Source organism: Camelus ferus, chromosome 8, assembly GCF_009834535.1.
Source record: "Camelus ferus isolate YT-003-E chromosome 8, BCGSAC_Cfer_1.0, whole genome shotgun sequence".
Lineage (NCBI taxonomy): Eukaryota > Metazoa > Chordata > Mammalia > Artiodactyla > Camelidae > Camelus > Camelus ferus.
In genome coordinates, this window is record NC_045703.1 from 10,377,610 (window position 1) to 10,397,755 (window position 20,146).

General features: G+C 37.3%; 1 protein-coding gene across 1 annotated transcript in view; it reads left to right on the forward strand.

Annotated features, from left to right (window-relative positions):
* The window catches only part of LMBRD1 (LMBR1 domain containing 1), a 99,369-nt gene that overhangs the window by 63,793 nt on the left and 15,430 nt on the right, over positions 1-20,146 (forward strand). Inside the window, exons 10-14 of the mRNA XM_032484462.1 lie at positions 6,223-6,287; positions 6,652-6,754; positions 7,293-7,397; positions 9,482-9,631; positions 10,972-11,050. Coding sequence (XP_032340353.1) covers positions 6,223-6,287; positions 6,652-6,754; positions 7,293-7,397; positions 9,482-9,631; positions 10,972-11,050 — 502 coding nt within the window. The remainder of the gene's footprint in view (positions 1-6,222; positions 6,288-6,651; positions 6,755-7,292; positions 7,398-9,481; positions 9,632-10,971; positions 11,051-20,146) is intronic.

Genomic DNA, 20,146 nt, shown 5'->3' on the forward strand with positions numbered 1-20,146 from the left:
TAGGTCATATGGTAACTGTATTTAAGTTTTTGAGGAAATGTCAGACTTTTTCAAAGCAGCTTCCTCATTTTATATTCGCACTGGACTGTATGTGGGCTTCAGTTTCTACACCCCCTCACCAACACTTTTTATCCATCTCTTCATTATGGTCATCCTTGTGTGTGTGAAGTCCTATCTCATTGTGAGTTTGATTTGCATTTTCCTAGTGAAAGACGCTGAACATCTTCTTAGTTGCTGCTTAGCCATCTGTAGATTTTCTTTGGAGAGATTATCTATTTAAATCCTTTGCCATTTTTAAATCAGGTTGCCTTTTGTTGAGTTGCAAGAATTCTTTATATTCAGGAAACAGATATTTTCTCCCTTTCTGTGGGTCGTCTTTCTTGATAGTATCCTTTTTTGTTGTTGTTAATCCTAAATTTCTAATGTGTTAATCCCCCCCACCCCTCACTTTCCCTCCTGGTAACCGTAAGTTTGTTTTCTATGTCTGTGAGTCTCTTTCTGTTTTATAAAATGTTCATTTGTATCATTTTTTAATTCCACATATAAGAGACATAATATGATATTTGTCTTTCTCTGTCTGACTTACGTCACTTAGTATGATAATCTCTAGGTCCATCCGTGTTGCTGCAGATGGCATTATTTCATTTTTATGGCTGAGTAGTTAATATTCCATTGTATATAGATAGTAATCTTTGAAGTACAAACATTTTTATTTTTGATAAAGTCCAGTTTATTTTTCTTTTATTATTTGTGCTAGGTGTGTTTTCTAGAAAACCATAGACAAATCCAAAGTCATAGATATTTACACCTATGTTTTCTACTAAGAGAGTTATAGGTTTAGTACATACCTTTTAGGTGTTTGATCCATTTCCAATTAACTTTTGTGTATGATCAGAGGTAGGAGGTCCAACTTCATTCCTTTGTAAGTGGATATCCACTTATCTCAGCACTATTGAAAAGAAAGTTCTTTGCAAACCACTGAATTTTCTTGGCATCTTTGTGAAAAGTTAGTAGACATACATAGATGTAGCTTTATCTCTGGAATCTCAGTTTCATTCCATTGATCTATGTGTCTAACCTAACACCAATGCCACATACTCTGAATTACTGTAGCTTTGTAGTAAGATTTGAAATTGGAAGTGTGAGCCCTTCAACTTTGTTGTTCTTTTTAAAAGTTGCTATGTTTATTATCAGTCCCTTGCATTTCCATGTAATTTTAGGGTCATCTTGTCGATTTTTTTCAACAAAGCCAGCTGGGGTTTCATACACATTGTATTGGATCTGTAGGTCTATTTAGGGAATACTGTCATCTTGAAAATATTAAATCTATGATTCATGACCAAGAGATGTCTTTCTGTTTATTCAAGTCTTTAATTTCTTTAAACAATGTTTTGTAGTTTTCAGTGTACAAGTCTTACACCTCCTTATTTAAATTATTGTTAAATATTTTATAATTGATGTTATTATAAATAGACTTGTTTTCATAATTTCATTTCAGGCTGTTCATTGTTAGTGTATTCCACAATCTGGCTGAATTCATTTATTTGTTCTAATTGTCTTATTGTGATATTCTTAGAATTGCCTATCTACAAGATATGTACCTGCAAATATATATAGTTTTATTTCTTTCCAATACGGATTCCTTTTTTTAAGAGTCTTGCCTAACTGCCCTCACTAGAATATCCTCACCTTGGTCCTGATTCTAGTGGGAAATCTTTTAGTTTGTCAACATTAAATATGGTGTTAGCTGTGTACGTTTTTCAAAGCCCTTAACGAGGTTGAGAAATATCCTTTGTATTCTGTTTGTTAAGTATGTTTCTCATGAAAGCATGTTGGATTTGGTCAGATGTTTTTTCTGCATCTTTTATGATGATCATGTGGTTTTTGTTTTTTATCTTTTAACACAGTGTTATTATACTGATTGATTTTCTTTTGTTGAACCCACCTTGTAATTTCGGGATTAATTGCACTTGGTCACAGTACACAGTTGTTTTTACACGTTGCCAGGCTTGGTCTCCTGGTGTTTTATTTGTTCAGGACTGTTGCAGTTAGTTTTATAAGGCACACAGGCCTGTAATTTTCCTTTTGTGTGATATGTTTGTCTCGTTTGGGTATCAGAGTAATACTGGTCTCATAGAATGGATTGAAAGTGGTCCTTCCTGTTCTTTTTTTATTTGTTTGGTTGAATAGTTTTTGAAGGAGTAATGCTAATTCTTGAAACCTTTGCTAATATTCAATAGTGAAGCCACCTTGTCCTGGGTTTTTGTTATGGGAAATGTTTTTAGGTGATCAGTTCCTTGACTTATTATAGATTGCTTCAGATTTTCTTTCTTCTAGATTTTTTTTTCTGAGTTTTTAAATCAGTTTTGCTGATTTTTATATTCCTAGGAATTTTCCCATTTATTCTAGGTCTGTCTGGATTGTGTTCCCACTGGCTTCTGGTTTGCATGGTTTCTGAAAGGAAATTAGCAGTCATCTTACAGAGAATCACTTCACATGGTGAATCCCTTCCCTCTTACTACTTTCAAGACCTCCTTATTTGTGCCAGCCCCCACACCCCCATTTATGACATGTCTAGGTGTGGATGTCTTTCAGTTTTTCTCTTGGAATTTGTTGAGTTTCTTGGATATGTAGGTTGTTTTTCATAAAATGTGGAAAGTTTTTGGACATAATTTCTTCAGGTATCCCCTCTGCCCCTTCCTCTCTCCTCTTTCGGGGCTGCCCATTACGCTTATGTTGTTATGCTTCATGGGGTCCTACACCCTTCTGATGCTCTGTTCACTCTACTTTTTCTTTTCTTTTCTTTTCTTTTTTTTTTTAAGACTTGATCATCTCAACTGATTTATCTTCAAGCTTAAGGATTCTTTTCTTCTGCCTGCTCAAATCTGCTGAGCTTTTTGTTGTTGTTTTTAGTGAACTTTTTGTTTCAGTTAATGTTTTTCACTTTAAGAACTTCAGTTCACTTCTTTTTTATAATTTCTGTCTCTTTACTGCTATTCTGTAAGACATTGTTCTCATAATTTGTTTTAGTTTTTAAGGCATGGTTTTCTTTAGTTCCTTGAACATACTTAAAATAGTGACTTTAAAGTTTTTGTCTAGTAGGTGGAGCATCATCAAGGACTTCCTCAAAGTGCCTGTTAGTTTTTTCTTCTCTGTATTAGCCATCCTTTCTTGTTTCATTGCATGTCTTTTAAATTTTTTGTTGTTTTTGTTAAAACCTGGTAAATTTTAAATAATATAATGTGGTAACTCTGGAGCTCAGATTCTCCCCTCTCCCATGGCTTTGTTATTATTAGTCTTTGTTGCTGTTTGTTTAGTGACTTTTGTGAATTCATTCTGTAAAGTCTGTATTCTTTGTCGTGTGCGGTCACTGATGTCTGTGCTTCGTTAACGTGGTTAATGATTGGAAAAAGATGTTCTCAGACACCTGGAACCAGTAAGTCTCCCATCTTTGCTGAGGGGCTGTGTGTGTGTGTGTGTGTGTGTTTGTGTGGAGACACTACTTCAGCACTCAGGCTGGCACTTTACAGCACTGCCTTAGCCTTCACTGTCCGCTTGTGCAGACAGCTTCAGGGTCAACCAGAAGTGAGAGTCTAGGCCTTCTCATACCTTTCCTGAGTATGTACACAGTCCTGAGTATGCACAGGGCCTTCTTCACTCCCAGGAACATGTGAAAACTTTCCAGAGCCCCTGTGGACATCTCATTCCCTAGGTTTCCAGGTTAATCTTTTTGGTTACTTTATTTTATTCTTGACACTGACCCACTTTTTTGGCCATGAAGTTCGCTGGTTGCCTGTAATTTTTGACAGACACTTCTGGAAAAAAGGAATTTTTGTACTGTGTGGGCTTGAATTCAGGCCAAACCCAGATAGTCTTGCAAATGGGATCTTGCATGGAATTACCAGGCAGGCCAAGTAGTGGCAGCTTTATGAGAGTGAGACTTTAGAAGAGCTCTAGCCCCTTTCCGTTTCTCGGGTGGCTGCTAGACGTGTGGCTTTTACGGGCTGCTTTTCAAGGCCCCCATGCACTGGAGAGGAGGGAGTGGTGCTAGAACAAGTCAGGATGCCCAGTGGTCTGTGTTCTTGTAAGATTCAGCCATTTTTTTTCTAGAATAAATGCTCCTGAATTGCTGCATCCCCTTGTGTTGAAAAAGTTAATTGTGACAATTGGTGCCAGTTTTCTCATTGCTTTCAGGGAGGAAAGGATATGCAGAGGGTCTGATTCTGTTGCTTTGCTGATGCCATCCTTTTGGCTTAATTTTTATTTCAGAATTGACATTACAGCTAGCATGGATACACAGCACTTAGGTCAACCCAAGGTGGCCATCGCCAGCATGACTCTGGAAATAGTAACTTAAGTTCTCATATTTACATATATATAGTTTTCTTGGTTTGTATAAAACATTTATCTTTTTAATATTTTTTTCTGTGTTTTGTTAAGTAGCTGTGATTAAACAGCCTAACTCTGTGTCGTTCCATCTCAACAGACTAAGAAAATAGTTAAGGATTTTCTTTCCTTCTCTTTTCTTTCCCTTCCCTCCTCCCCTCCCCTCCCTCTGCTCTCCTCTCCTTTTCTTTTCTTCCCCTAAAATGGGCACCAAGGAAGGAAATCTTGATTTCTGTGACTGTTTCTATGTCCTGTTCCTCTAGTGCCCTTTGGCATGTGGCAGTTATGCTACAGACGCTCTGACAGGGCACTGCGAAGTGATATATTTCACTTGCAGATCCTCAGGGTGTGGGTGCTGTCTCCAGTTCACCTAGTTTTGGAGGTGCCCAAATCTACTAGTAAAAGATTGTGTGCACTCCTTGATATCCTCTACTGATAAACTTTTGTTACTAGAAAGGAGCCACTTCAGACTTATTTACCAATCACACTTATTTTAAATAAATGGATTTTCATGTGAAATCCAGCATGTAAAATGGATACATGCAGAGTTTTTTATTTCAAGTGATGATTGTAGCCTTTTTGGTCTCTTGCGAAGCTTCTGCTTCCAAGTGAGCTCTAAAGGCGCGCTTTCATACTGAGGAATTCCCTTGAGCACAGCACTAAAATTTACCCACAAATTCACTTTTGTATGCTGGGTAGGATGATGTGGTCTTAGTTGACTTTTTTTTTTTTAATCATGCCAGACTTCTAAAATATACTTCAACAATCATGTGAAATAAGATGAGAACTCTCCCTAACATTCATGATATTTTCCATCTATTCCTATCACTTCCAGTCAAAGAAGAAGCCAAAACGCTTAACTGTACTTAATAGGACCCTTCCTTCTGGCTGTCACCAAGCATAGACTTCATCTCTTTTTCATTCAGACATTTATGCCTTAGAGACCCAGTTCCAACAATGTTTCTTCTTGTTTTCCATAGTCCTAATATAAAGTTCATACTTTTAAGTACAAGGGAGTGTGTTCCATCAGTTACAACGCTTACCAGATTTTTCCACGGGAACGGTTTTACATGACGGTTTCTTCAGTGCTGTTAGTACTCTATTTCAAAAACATTATCTGTTAGATAGCCTTTTCTAGGCTGTGGTGGAACTTATTTATAAGTATGTATATGCAGCTGACCCTTGAACAACACAGTGTGAATTGCTCGGGTCCACTTATATATGGATACTTTTCAGTAGTAAATATTACAATCCTGTGCCATCCGTGGTGGTGTGAATCTGTGGATGTGCAGGAGCCCTGTATACTGAGGGTCGCCCCTAAATTATATGCAGCTTTTTGACTGCCTGCAGGGTGGGCGCCTCTAACCCCTGTGTTGTCCAAAGGTCAGCTGTATATCTCATTACTTCTATGAGAAAATGTTCCACGTTCTTTACTTTAACAGCAGGCTGATATAAGCTGATGAGTTTCTTGGTTTTGTTTTGTTGTGTGTGTGTGTGTGTTAGTCTTAATGTAGATTTCAATTAACTTTTTATATTTGAGTGTAACTGACTATACATCTTTTATTTGACATAGCAAAGAATCTCATTTGTTTGCTTGCCAGTAAAGACGTTTAAATGCTTTGGCTCTTTTCTGTATTTGTTCTCAATCAAATAGTCTCATAATGAAAATTTAGATGACAAGTACCTAGGATTATGCGCTAAATTAAAATGTGTCTTGGGTCATTTTATTTAGATCACTGTCATGTGCTAGCAATTCACATTGAGCATAATGGTGTTGTGCTTTTAGTATCAACTTTTAGAACTATAGTCTTGATTTTTTTTTTTTTTTGCTTCTAGATAATTTGGGGAATATTTTTCATCTTAGTCGCATTGCTGTTTGTCATTTCTCTTTTCCTGTCAAAGTAAGTACAGTAGAGACACTTTCTGAAGCACTTATGCATATCCTGTAATGTCACACGTTTCCCTGCTGGATTCCATCAGTGTAGCCTGCTTCTCTAAGTAGCTATTTCACTTGACGTGTTCTACAGCATTAACTCAAAGAACGACTAAAAAGGCCCAATAATAGACAGTGTTTCTTTATTCTGTGTCAGTTGAACAATATCTGTAAGATGTTTAAAGTGCGGTTTAATTTGTTATCCTTTTTTTTTTTTTTTTGACTTAGTTGGATCTTCCTGGTTAACTTAAGATGCTATTCTTTCTAAATTAACTGCAGATGTGGTGGTATGATTTATAGGTTCACTCCGTAATTTTTGTTGTTTGTTTTAGTTTGGATAAAGCTCTTCATTCAGCTGGAATAGATTCTGGTTTCATAATTTTTGGAGCTAACCTGAGTAATCCACTGAATATGCTTTTGCCTTTGCTACAAACAGTAAGTAAAGAAAATCAGTCATTTTGTACTCTAGCGAACACTCTCACACTCTGTCCAATTATTATGTTAACAAACCTATTGATACCTGGCAATACCTTGTGCCCTCTGCTGATTTGACTTTTTATTACGTATGATTTCTACATTGATATGTGGCTTTGAAAAATCGTATTGATATATTACTGAACACTTACATTATACATAATTTGATTTGGGATACATTATCAAATTTAGGGTGAACACTTCTAAGCAATTCCTTGGAATTCCTGTTTTTATTCTTTACTTTTTTATGAAGTCTTTTATTCTATGTATAAATGTAATTTTAGTTTAATTTGTAATAGGATTTTTCTTAGGATAATGATACTAAGCAATTTGGTAATAGTTTCGTCATTGTTTTTTGGAGAAATTTTTTTTCATATTATCATAGTAGCCTGATCAGGGTTGGTATTTTAAACATTGGCAAATATGACTAATGAAGTTTCAGTTAATTTTACATAACTTCTGTTGTTTGTGTATTAAATTTAATTTTGTCTTTTTTCAGGTGTTTCCTCTTGATTATATTCTTATAACAATTATTATTATGTACTTCATTTTTACTTCAATGGCGGGGATTCGAAATATTGGCATATGGTTCTTTTGGATTAGAGTGAGTATTTGATACAAAGTTATTTGAATTTTTTTCATCATTTTGTATATACTCTCCATTAGTGGAGATAAATCTCCATTAGATTTATCATACAGAACTTGTAAATATCTTGATGCCAAAAATGGTGGAAATAGTAGCTTTTTCACTTCGTGTTGACATAAAAGTGCATTTTATGTAGAACAGTGGTTCTTAAGTAGGAGCGATTTTGCCCCCAGGATACAGTTGGCAAAGTCTGGAGATGTTTTCAGTTGTTATAACTGGGGGAGAGGGATGCTATGGTGTTTAGAGGGTAGAGGTCAGGGATTCTGCTAAACATACTGCATTGCACAGGGCAGCCTCCCACAACAAAGACTCACCCCGTGTAAGATGTTAAGAAACAGTGCCAAGGTTGGGAGACCATGCTTTAGAGGTTATATTATTTTCCTTAGTGTTTGGCTGCGTGGAAACACACTGCAGCACCAGTGGATACACGGGAGCTCAGAAGTGACCCTTACTACTAGGAGGCAAAGATTACTATATGATTGGAGAAAGGGTTATTTTCTCCTTATACTCATTTTGATGTAAATTAAGAATTTTTAAATGAGATATATCACCTTCATACTTCCAGCTGTGGGTAGGAGAAAACTCAGTTAAACGGTGGCTTGAACTAATGAAAGACTTCCTTGCTATGGAAAACTTTTTAAATCTAGCCTTCCTTTGGTAGCTCAGAAACATCAAGTCTATAGTCCTCATTGGCTTCTCCCTCATGATTATAAAAGGGCTGCTTCAGCTCTGTTTATCCTGTCCGTGTTCCATAAGGAAAAGGCAGATAGGAGGAAGGGGTGACACCTGGAACAGAAAGGAAGCAAAAATCCCCAGCAGGCTGCTTTCCTTCTGATGTTCAGTATTTTGTCACTACAGCCGCTACAGGGTGTGGGGAAGCTGGAAATACACATTTTTAGGTGCTTGTGTCCCATCTGGAAGTGGAGTTCTATTGCTCTGCATCATACTACAATGTAGTAATAAAACAAGGAGGTGACATCTTAGTTGCTAAAATAAAAGTGTGCCCTGCCTTTGAAATGAAGCAAGTCACCAGGTTCTGTGTGTTTGTTACCACACATTTTAGTTTTCCTCCTGTAGAGATGCATCTGAAAATATCTACAGTCAGAAGATCACAAACTAACATAAGCCTGCTATTACAGGAGAGTGTAATGTGAGGATATCATGAGCATTTCATAGCGATGAGTATCAAGACATGTGACATCGCTGTCCTTGTGCAGGAATTTTACGTAAAACCACAGATACATCACTAATAGTGAATTAAACTCACCCCTTCAATCCTTAGATAGAATTAGAGCTAGTTCACAATTCCTCTTAGCTCTGTGAACTTCTAACAGATGCTATTACATAAAAAGTTTAGAAGATTTATCTGAAACAGATCTTGTGAATACTAAAATATTCTCTAGGTCTTGAGTTTCTTTGGAGATTGCCATACTAAGTGAAGCCAGAAAGAGAAAAATATCATATGATAATCACTTCTAAGTAGAATCTTAAAAAAAAAAAAAAAAAGACACGAACTTATTTACAAAACAGAAACAGACTCAGACATAGAAAGCAAACTTACGGTTACCAGAGGGGAAAGGGGTGGGGAGGGGATAAAGTTGGAGTTCGAGATTTACAGATACTAACTACTGTATATCAAATAGGTAAACAGCAAGGTCCTACTGTATAGCACAGGGAACTATATTCAATACCTTGAATTGGCTATAATGAAAAAGAATATGAAAGGGAATATATTATACACTATATACAGAATCACTATTCTGTTCATCAGAAATTAACACTCTGTAAACTGACTATACTTCAATTAAAAAATTAAAAATTAAAAAAGGAAAAAGTAATAAACATGAATTTAAACCTAAAAGCTTTACAGGGAAAGAACTCTCTGTCATTCTTCTACTTACCTGCAAAGATTAAGAATTCTTAGTATTTTGGAAAAAAGGATTGGTTGAACTGTGTTCATTCCGCCTAACAGATGAGTGGGCCTCAGTGCCTTCACATCAGACATACTGCTGGAATCTTATCCCTGTCTGTCTGCTTTCCAGTTATATAAAATCAGGAGAGGCAGAACCAGGCCCCAGGCACTCCTGTTTCTCTGCATGATACTTTTACTCATCGTCCTTCACACCAGCTACATGATTTACAGTCTTGCGCCCCAATATGTTATGTATGGAAGCCAAAATTACCTAATAGAGGTAAGTGCAAACTTCCGAAAACTTCATTATTTTGATGTTTTAAACATAGTGATATTTAAAACCCAATTCTGATTTGTGAAAGCTAGCATAAAATACTAGCACATCAGATTCCATTTCATGTTGCTAAAAGTAGTTTTTCCTTCCATTTGGGGGCATACTTATGTTGGTTTCATACAAATTCTTTTTAAAAATGACACTGAATTTCATTATAATAGTTCCTTCAGCAGGTCCTCGGGTGCCAAGCTACTGCGCTTCATCTCAGCACTTTGCTAAAACTCATACTGTTTACTCTAAATTAATATTTTAAGCAAGTTTATTAATATGGCTCCCCAAAAAGTTTGGTGAGCAGAGTATGCCTGCTCATTGGTGCCGTGAATCCCACAGGAGAGACTTCATAAATACTTGATTTGTAGGTAACGAGGCTTTCTTTTAACACAGTGGGCATCCTCTTACCTGTTACATTGATTTCTTGGTGTTGATCTTTCAAAAGCCTACTGTGATTCCTCCGTGTAACTGGAAAGCTAGTTGGATTTTTTTTGACAGCTTAAAATAGTTTGACCATATCTGATCCAACCTTTGTTGAGTCTTCTTTTCCCGAAACAGCTTTGCTCTCCTTCCCAGCAGCTCACATCACACCCCCGTTTCAGGGGCGAGTCCGTGCCTTGTTTTCATGGAGTCTTTATCAGCCTCGTCTGCCCACATCACTGTCTTCTCCTCCTCTACTTCCTCCATTCTTTCTTTACTTTAACATGTAATTGAAACAAGAAACAATCTAATAAGTACATCAGACCCTTAATCAATATCATCCATAATATTGTTGAGGGTTGAAAACTTCGTTCATTGAAAAATATTGTCACGAGGTAAGTGGAGCCGAGATAAGGCACACGTCCCGATGGAGGTGCACGAAGGACCCGAGTTTGGGAAACACAAGGCTAGAGGGTCCCCTTAATCATTTTCTCATCTTGTAAATCTTTTATTCTCTTCATGCCTTATCCCTTCACCTAGGCCATGCTTATAATTCTGTAAATGAATGAAATGAGACCATGCTTTTTGTGAATGAAAGCTACTCTTTCTCTTGTTCCACAGTGGGAAAATAAGTAGGCTGTTTCTCTGGGCTTTGTTCAACACAGGACCTAAAGACTGTTGCAGAAAAGCCCTAATGTTAAATTTACCATAAATCTTTTTCTTTTACTTGCAGTTTTACATAAAGTTCACCTTTTAGAATATTAGCTAGATGCAGTTTAATGGAAAACAGTCTGAAGTTCATAATGTGATGACTTCTTATCAAAATATATCTATCACTATAACATTTCCATTTTAACTGCATTTTCATCTTTCAGAGCAACATAACGTACGATGAACATAAAGGCAATTCAACCCTTTCTGTGCCAAAGAGATGTGACGCAGAGGCCCCTGAAGGTAACGCAGCCCTTGTCACCTGTCTTAGAATATATAACTCTGTATGTAACACATGATTTGCCTTGCATTTTGGTGTTATCATTTGATGCATTTGTTTTAATATGTGATGACAAAGGAGCTTTCAGCAAGAAGAAACTGGTAAGTCCCTTCAGCAGAATTTCTTGCTGACATAATGATTTCCATTGGGGAGAGGACCATTACAAATTAGTTCCTTTTGAAGAACAGAAGGTAGTTGTTACTTATCACCTTTACTAGTATAATAAGAAATCCTTCTTAGGTGACTTTTTTCTGTTGTCGTTCTTAAAAAAATTCAAGAGCATTTTGGTGGAATCTGCAATTTTCAGGACTGAGACCTGAAGTACCTGTGACCTGGAACAACTTTTAATGCATCCAAGTCTAGTTACTTCAGTCGATGCTAATAATGTTAATGACGGTATCAGTTACCTGTTAAGAACATGTAGATGTGTTGCAGGCATCATGCTAAGTAGTTCATGTGTGCTCCGACAAAGCTCTGTGATCCCGTGCTCTTAACCTCTGTGTATTTTGAGAGAATCATTTTTTTTTTCTATTTTCTGTGCACTAAGGTGATTTTTTTTTCTCTCTGAATAATACAGAATTGTGTCCCGATTAAAGATTCCAGATTGATTCATTCACAGTTTGCAGTTTTTTTTCTTCTACTTTTGCCTTCAAAATGCTTTTGTTTCAGGGTAAAATCAAATATAGTATATTGCTTGATAAGTCATTCAGGGGTACTATTATGAAAAAGATAAATTGGGAGTTTTTTAGCAGATGAACTATAGAATGTGGTAGGGTAAGAGGACTAGGTGGAGAGCACAGGGTAGCCCGGAGGAGGAAGTATGAACTCTACCTGGAGATCACTCTGGAGTGGTATCAAAAAGGCTGCATCAGAAAAGGGACAGCAGAATGCATTTCAGGGTTAAAGAAGAATTCACCTTGTCTGGGCACCCAGGGAAAGCTGTTCTAGGCAGCGGAACAAAATGCACAAATAAAATTATCTTAAACTATAAAGGTATGTGTACAAACAAACTTAGAATCGTGTTATTGTTTTGTTTATTAAATTATGGACAGAGGAAGTGAGATTACAGAGTTAGGAACAAATCACAAAAGGTCTTGGGAAGTAAGTAACTCAAGACCCACTGAAGAGTTTTTAAACATGAAACTAGAACTTGTGATCTGATTTGATTTCAGTAACTTAATCCTAATAGAGAGAGAGGGAGCATGGCATTGAGAAACTGAGACCAGAGAAGAGAAATCAGTTGGGAGCTGTTTACAGAAATCCCAGAGATGGTGAGAGCGTGAACTAAATGATAGTCTTGAGAGTGTGAGATGAAGAAAGAAATTTCGGGGACGAATTGAGAGAATTTCTGATGGCTTGGATCTGAAGCAGTGGGAAGGGAAACAGAATATTCTAGCATGGCCCTCCAGTCAGTGATTTGGTAAATTCTGGTGTCACCTTCCTGAGATTAATAGAGATAAAAGTCTCTATTAAGGTTAGAAAAAGAATGTAAGAAATGATGAGTTGACTTGAGACATCTTAGGGACACTCAGGTGGAGATGTCATAGGCAGTTGGATATCTGTTAATGAGCTCAAAGGGCGGAAGGTGAGGGGCAGGGAGCGTGGAGCTGAGAGGAAGGTTGTTATCTGTGGGCAGAGAAGGTGTGGAGAAGAGGGAGGAAAAGGGGCGAGAGATGTTAACTCAGTGATGAAGGTGAGAACTCACTACGTTGAATAAAAAGGACTACAAAGCAGTGACAGAGTTTATATTAATTAGTCTTGACAAGTTTTTCACAGAGATTGATAGCGGTTGGATGGGAACTAGAGAAGACTGCAGGGTCTTGGGATTTTTTTTTATTATTATTAGGAGAGACTTCAAGGCTGATGGAATAGAATTCATGGAGCAGGAGAAACATAGCAGACAGGGTGAATGGTGGGCCAGTATCCCCCGTCCTGGAGGAGATGGTATTAGAACATCAGAGAATGCTGCAGGTAGAGTGGGGGATGCCTCTTTCTGTAGAGGGCAAGGAAGGAGGCAGCCATGTGGACTCACAGTAACCTTCTCTCAGTGAGGGTGGGCAGGAGGCTGCCATTTCTATATGGTCGTCTCATTTTGCTGTCAAGTCTCAGTTCAGGTCAGCTGCTGAGAATTGTGTGGGCCACTGGCACAAAACTGAAGAAAGAGGCAAAAGTTTCAGTAGGTAAATGGAAGAAGAATCTGACCGAAGATAAGTCAGTGATTGATATATATGTCAAGGGACAGAGATGAAATTATCTACCTGTATCTTTGTTGAACAAATCTGTACAACTGGTATTAATCTGCACCAGTGCCTCGGTTTGTGGGGGAAGGTGGATTGAAGGATTTAAAAAGAATTTTTAATGTTTTTTTGGGGGGAGGATAGGAGGTAAGGTTTATTTATTTATTAATTTAATGGAGGCACTGGGGATTAAACCCAGGACCTCATGCATGCTAACCATGCGCTCTGCCACTGAGCTATGCCGTCCCACCCCAGGTTGAAGGATTGAAGTGGGCTGGGAAGCAAAGGACAGGCTGAGAGTTAGGTAAAGTGACCAAGCACAGAGTCCGGGATACACAGGGAAATAAGAGACTGAAACTGGGAAAAAAGAACAAAATCAAGAAATGACATGGGAAAACAAGTATGAAGAAGACATAATAGTAAAATGTTCTTATTGTAAATAAATATGACTTGATTCTCTAGTTCTACTTTTGTAAAGACTTCAGGCCTAGATTTTTTACTTTGAAATGTACACACATCACAAATAGGGTTGACAGTTGAAATGCTTTGGGTTGTCATTTTTAGCTCAGTGAAAAACTACTGTTGAGTTGATTTGTAATTTTTTTAAAGAGGGCATTGACCCTGAAGATCAGGGTCTTCAGAACCTATTAAGGTTCTGATTCTTAAATGCTTATAGTTGCATTGAAACCTTAGCATAAAAACAAATCAAAATTTCAAAATTATGGTTCACTAGTAAAAGGGGCTTTAAAATGCCCCTGTATTGCTGAACTGAGTGAATTTGTAGATCAGTGTTATAGATCAATAAGCTTTAGTCAAATAATACTCTTGCCTATAACTTTTTTATGAGTCACATTCAGTGCTTTTCTTTTTCAGTCTGATCTAATTTACAGTGGTTAAAACGACCTCCTTTGAACGGTTGAATATTTTTCTAAAACATTTTAGTTGACTTATTCTTTGAAATGTTACTTTGCAGTACAGAAACATTCCTTTTAGGTTTACGGATTTATTTTTCCCAAAGATTTTTTGTTCTCTAGCTGATCTCTGTATGTCATATTTGCGTGTGCACACTTGGAAGAGGACGATAGAATTACAATCATTGAACTTGGGGTGGCAGAATAAGAGAATACTTTAAATAAAAATAATGGTGGGATCTGAGAGATCTCTCCGATTCAGAATTAAGATGGCTTTGGATACTGCTGCTCATAATGAAGATATTAATCCTACTAATTTCATACATAAGTAAATGAAAATTGAGTTTTATATGTTAAAATTTTTTTAAATGATGGAGAAAGATGAAGAAGCCGATTAGAACATGAGATAAGACATACAGAGTGGGGCTGGGGTGGAGTGTGTGGTGACAGGCTGAAATGACAGTGTTGATTTCAGCGAGCACTGGGAAATCTCAGCACACAGCGAGAAAAATCAGCACTGTTATTTGTGACATTTTGGTGGGCACGTTCGACTTGAGTAGACGGCTCTGTAATACAAATACTCCATAAGACACTTGATGTCACCTTCATTATGTAGCTGTTGCAAGTAACAGGATTTTGGAAAATGACTTTTAGAGACAAAAATTATAATTTATAGTGTTATACTTAAAATTATTTCTGAGAAAAGATAATCTCCCTAGAAAGATGTTAAAGCAATGATTTCTAAAAATACGTATATTAGTCTCTTACCCATATTAAGTACATTTGAGGGACCCTTCTTTCTTAAGTAATATTTCACCCATATAATGTTTTAGAGTCAAAAGAGTTACCTAAAAATAATGTAGGTTCTTTGTGTTTAAAATAATCTCTTAAAGTATAGGATGATTTAGCAGATATATAAAGACTACCTATCATATCATGTTTATAAAGTTCCCTTAAAATAACAATATTACTAAATTTATCCTTATAGGTAATGCATTGTTTGTAAATTCAGAGTAAGTCAGCTGAGCAAATCAGAAATCAAATTTTAAATTTTGTATGCTATTAAGCAAAAGGACCTTTACATTCTTAGTTTTAGGTTCTTTAATTGCTACTTAATCTAATCATCATTAATACACAGTATATACGTTGATATGAATAAAAATAGTTAAGCATAGAATTATCAAAAGTCACATAATCATACAGAAATATTTGAGTCAAAATAGGAAGACAAATGATCATTGTCCCTCGGTGGATAAACAGAATGGAGTACCGGGACAAATTTTGGGAAAGAGAGAGTCAGTGGAAACACACGTATAGTCCCTACCTTTGATAAACAGCCTAATGGATTTGACATGAAAATAAATGATTGTAATAGAAAAGTAAATGGCAAGCTGTAATGGAATTACAGACAAACGCTATGGGGTAGCAGAAAGGGATAATGGTTTCCTCTGTAGTATAACATTTTAACTGGGCCCCAAAAGCATAACTTAAACCTAAATGAACAAACAAAAAAACTGGAAGATATTCCCAACAGAGAAGGAATCTGTGTTAACAAGGCAGAAAGATAAGTGTATTTGGCAAGTTATCGAAAAAATACATCGTGGCAGGAGCATTGAATATTTGTGGAATACAGTGAGGGGTGAAGCAAGATAATATGTTTCCAAATGATCATTTTTAAAACTCTATGAGCCCGAAGTCTTATTTCTGCTTCCTATGTGATTTTCTTTTTATCTTTTGTTGAAGTAAACCTGTGTTGTCTTATTTGGACATTAAAGTACCTATAAGTAGGATGATCCATATAAATTAAACTTGACTTTTGTGGGTTCTTCTGGTTAAGTATATTTGTTAATAACATTATATATATATATATATATATATATATATATATATATATATATATAGGCAGCCTTAAAAAATCATTGAATGATCTATGGCTTTAGATTTCAGCATTAGGATATAATTTTACCAGGACAAATGGTTAAGATATCTCAAGTTAGCTGATGATGCTAAAATAGAAACTGATGTGTTAAACTAGACATGAATTACAAAAAACTGAACAGATTTAAATTAAAGAGCTAAAACATGGGTATGGTTATTTATGCTAAGTACAAAGGCAAAAGTGAGAATGATTTTGAATAACTAAAGATGATGTTGGAGAAAAAAATTGTAAAGTAAAATGTGCATTGATGTCTTACTTTAGAAAGTAGTTGAACACTAAGTTGTGGAGTAAACAAGCCCATTATCAAGGAGGGACTCGAAACAGCTTCTCTGTAAATAAAACCAAGCTGTTGTGCTTTTCAGTGATAAAAACAGGCTGACCTGTTTTCTCGGCACCGCAAGTACCTGTCCTTCTACAAACATGTATCTGAGATACTATGTCAGGTAGAGATGGAAAAAAATTGCCCCTCATTTTCTGCATGAGAATTATTGAAATGGAAATAAAGGCCACAAAGAGACACAAAAGTTATAAATAATTTTTAAAATATAAACTAGAATGTTAAAGCAAAAAAAAAAAAAGAACTTTAGCAAGGCCATCTAACTAGTTTAATACTCCTTTTTTTTGCAGATACAGAATCTAAGGTCCTATGAGTTAAAAGTTGATAGTGTAAGACTTGGGACTATAATGCTGGTGTCTGGATTCCAAGGCTCTTTTTTCCTACATGTCACTGTTTTGTGTTTTGTTTGCATCGTCTATCCTTCAAATTGTAAAACAAAATGATGTTACTGCTTTTTTAATATAATAGAGGTAGGCATTTGAAGCCACTGGGGAATCAAAACACCAACAATATAAAAGAAAAATCAGAGGTCAGAGAGCTTAAACCTAGGTTATTTGAGAAGGAAACACAAGAGTCTGGACAGTGAGAGATGAACAGAAGACAGCAGCATCATAGGATCCAAGAGAGTGTTGCGTACAGAGATCATTATTGTCGATGCTTTAGAGAGAGATTTACCAACTAGCCAATCTCACACCTCTGCGAATGCAGTTGCAGTAGGGGAATTTGGGCTGAAGTATTTGAGAATTCAGTGCAGAGATTTAGCCGTGCAGAAAATTCCTTATCTGAATGTGGCTTTTGTTTGGGATTTTTACCGTGCTTTCTAAGTAGCCTAAAAACCCCACATACTGAGTGGCACGTGGACTGAGGCATGTGGGTGTTACTGAAAGTTGTACATACATCTCGTTTGTGACATGAGTTCATCCTGAATGCGCTCCAGAGCTTGTTGCTGGCTAATCCCTCTTGAGTCCTTTTGTGAGTGAACGTCTTCTTAACTCCACGGCTCTGTTTCCCTAATTAATGCCTTGAAGGAGAACATGGACTTCAGGTTTATGTGTTTTGGGTTGAGTCACTGATTGAACATCCGAGTGGAGATCTTGAGTTGGCAGTCGAGTTGGGTCTGGAGTTCTGGGGAAGTTTTTACTGGATTGGGGATGGGATAGATTCCAAGTAAACTGTGAGGTTGGATGTGGGGTTATCAAGAGAGTGAGCTCAGATGGAGCAGAGGTGCAAGGGTTGCTCTGTGGCTGCCCAGTGTTATGAGGTCAGAAGGAGGGAGAGCCCCAGCAGCAGAGATCTAAGGAGGAAAATTCAGTAATTCAGTTCCCTGCAAACCAAGGGAAGGTGGTCAGCCATTCCAAGTGCTGGCATTTGTCAAGTAAAAGAAGGAGAGACTTATGGGTTTTTTTGTTTTTAATTCTTATTTTTCATTGAAGTTAGTTGATTGACAGCACTGGTTTCAGTATAGCAAAGCTATTCAGTTATACATATCCGTGCATACATATATATTTTCAGTTTCTTTTCCATATGGCTCATTACAAGAAATTGAATATAGTTCCCTGTGCTATGTAGTAAATAGGTCCGTGTTGTTTATCTATTTTATATATAGTAGTGTGTGTCTGTTAATCCCGTAGGCCTAATCTGTCTCGCCACTTTCCCCCTCTGGTAACCACTGTATGTTTTCTATGTCCAGCAGTCTATTTCTAGTTTGTAAAAAAAATGTGTAGCTTTTTTTTTTTAAGATTCCACATATAAGCGACATCATGGATATTTGTCTTTCTCTGTTGGACTCACTTTAGTTAATATGATAATCTCTAGGTCCATCCATGTTGCTACAAATACATTATTTCATTCTTTTTTTATAGGTGAGTTGTATTCCATTGTATATAGATGCCACGTCTTCTTTATCCATTCATCTGTTGATGGACATTAAGGTTGCTTCTGTGTCTTGACTGTTATAAATTGTGCTGCTATGAACATTAGGGTCTTTTTGAGTTACAGTTTTCTCTGAATGTATGCCCAGGAGTGGGATTACTGGATCATAGGCTAAGTCTACTTTTAGTTTTTTAAGGGACTTCCACACTGTGTTCCATAGTGGCTGCACCAATTTACAATTTACATTCTCACAAACAGTGTGGGAGAGTTCCCTTTTCTCCATACCCTCTCCAACATTTATTATTTGTAGACTTTTGAATGATAGCCATTCTCACTGGTGTGAGATGATACTTCATTGTAGTTTATTTCGCATTTCTCTGGTGAAATTGAGCATCTTTTCATGTGCTTGTTGGCTGTCTGGATGTCTTCTTTGGAGAAATGAATCTCTAGGTCTTCTGCCTATTTTTTGATTGGGTTGCTTGATTTTTTTATATTAAGCTGTATAAGTTGTTCATATACTTTGGAAATTAGTCACTTGTCGGTTGCATCATTTGCAAATATTTTCAAGGAGAGACTTATGTTTAAACAGATTATTACAATGGGAAGAGGGAGGCTGTTGCAAGAGGAAGAACTCTGACCATGAGATCTGCAGGTGTTTCAGAGATGAGGCAGGAAAGGGCTTTTCCCTCCTTGGGGGGGAGTAGACAAGGCTAAAAAGAACCGAGTGTGAGAGAGTGGGATGATCATGGAATGTTCTTTCCTGAGGTCAGCCACGAGGGCTTGTTCAGGAAGGGCTGTATGCTGGCTCAGGCCAAGGGCACAAGTTAGACTTCAGAGGCCTGGCAAAGGAGAGAAATTTAACCAAAGTTCAGTCAAATCAAATCGACAAGCCTTTAGTTCTGTTAATCAGTGTGGACAGATAGCTCCGTGGATCTTTCAGAAGCAGAGAGTGAGGATTTAGAGGACTGTGTCTGGCCTCGTCCTGGGTAAACAAGGCGGGTGTCCACGAGCCTTCTCTGCGTCCTGCATTATATCCTTTTTCATGCTAAGTCTTCAATGCCTGGTGTGTGTTTTATACTTAAAGAGCATCTTAATTCAGATACTAAATTTCCATCATCCGAATGAAACCATTTATTGGTTAAAGTAAAATAGAGTTCTACCAAAGCACTACAGTTATATATCATGAAAAAATATTTCACACTGCTTCAGTTTTTAATTAAATAAAGTAGAAATTCGGCTCCTTGGCATCAGTGGTCACATGTCAAGTCCTTAATAGCCACATGTTACCGGACAAGGCAGGTCTAGACCCCGCCCTAGTGGTGGCATCTCAAAGGAGACGCAGCCTCTTAGGAAGGTAAGCCCTTCCCTCTCCCGAGGATTGCACCGTCATGAGAGGGTGGGCCGGAAGTAAAGTGACATTACTTGCAGCAAACTGAAAGCGTAGTTGGCCTCAGTGTGAAGAACAGGAAGGGAAGAATCATATCCCAGAGCAGTTGCAACCACGGACTAGCTCCCTGCAGATTGGCAGTCCAAGTACACATCACCGGGGTGAACCTGTTTCACTGTAATTTCAGACCAGCGGTGCCTCGGCACGTGGTGCGAGTAAATATAAATCCTCACTAGCCTCACTAGAGGGATGTATCTTAATTCTGCGCTCCGCAGAATTCCCACAACGGAGCACCAATAAAGACGTCAGAGTCAAATATTCAAGCACACAAGGAAACAGAGCGCCGTGTAAGAGAGCTGGAAATAGCAGACGGCAG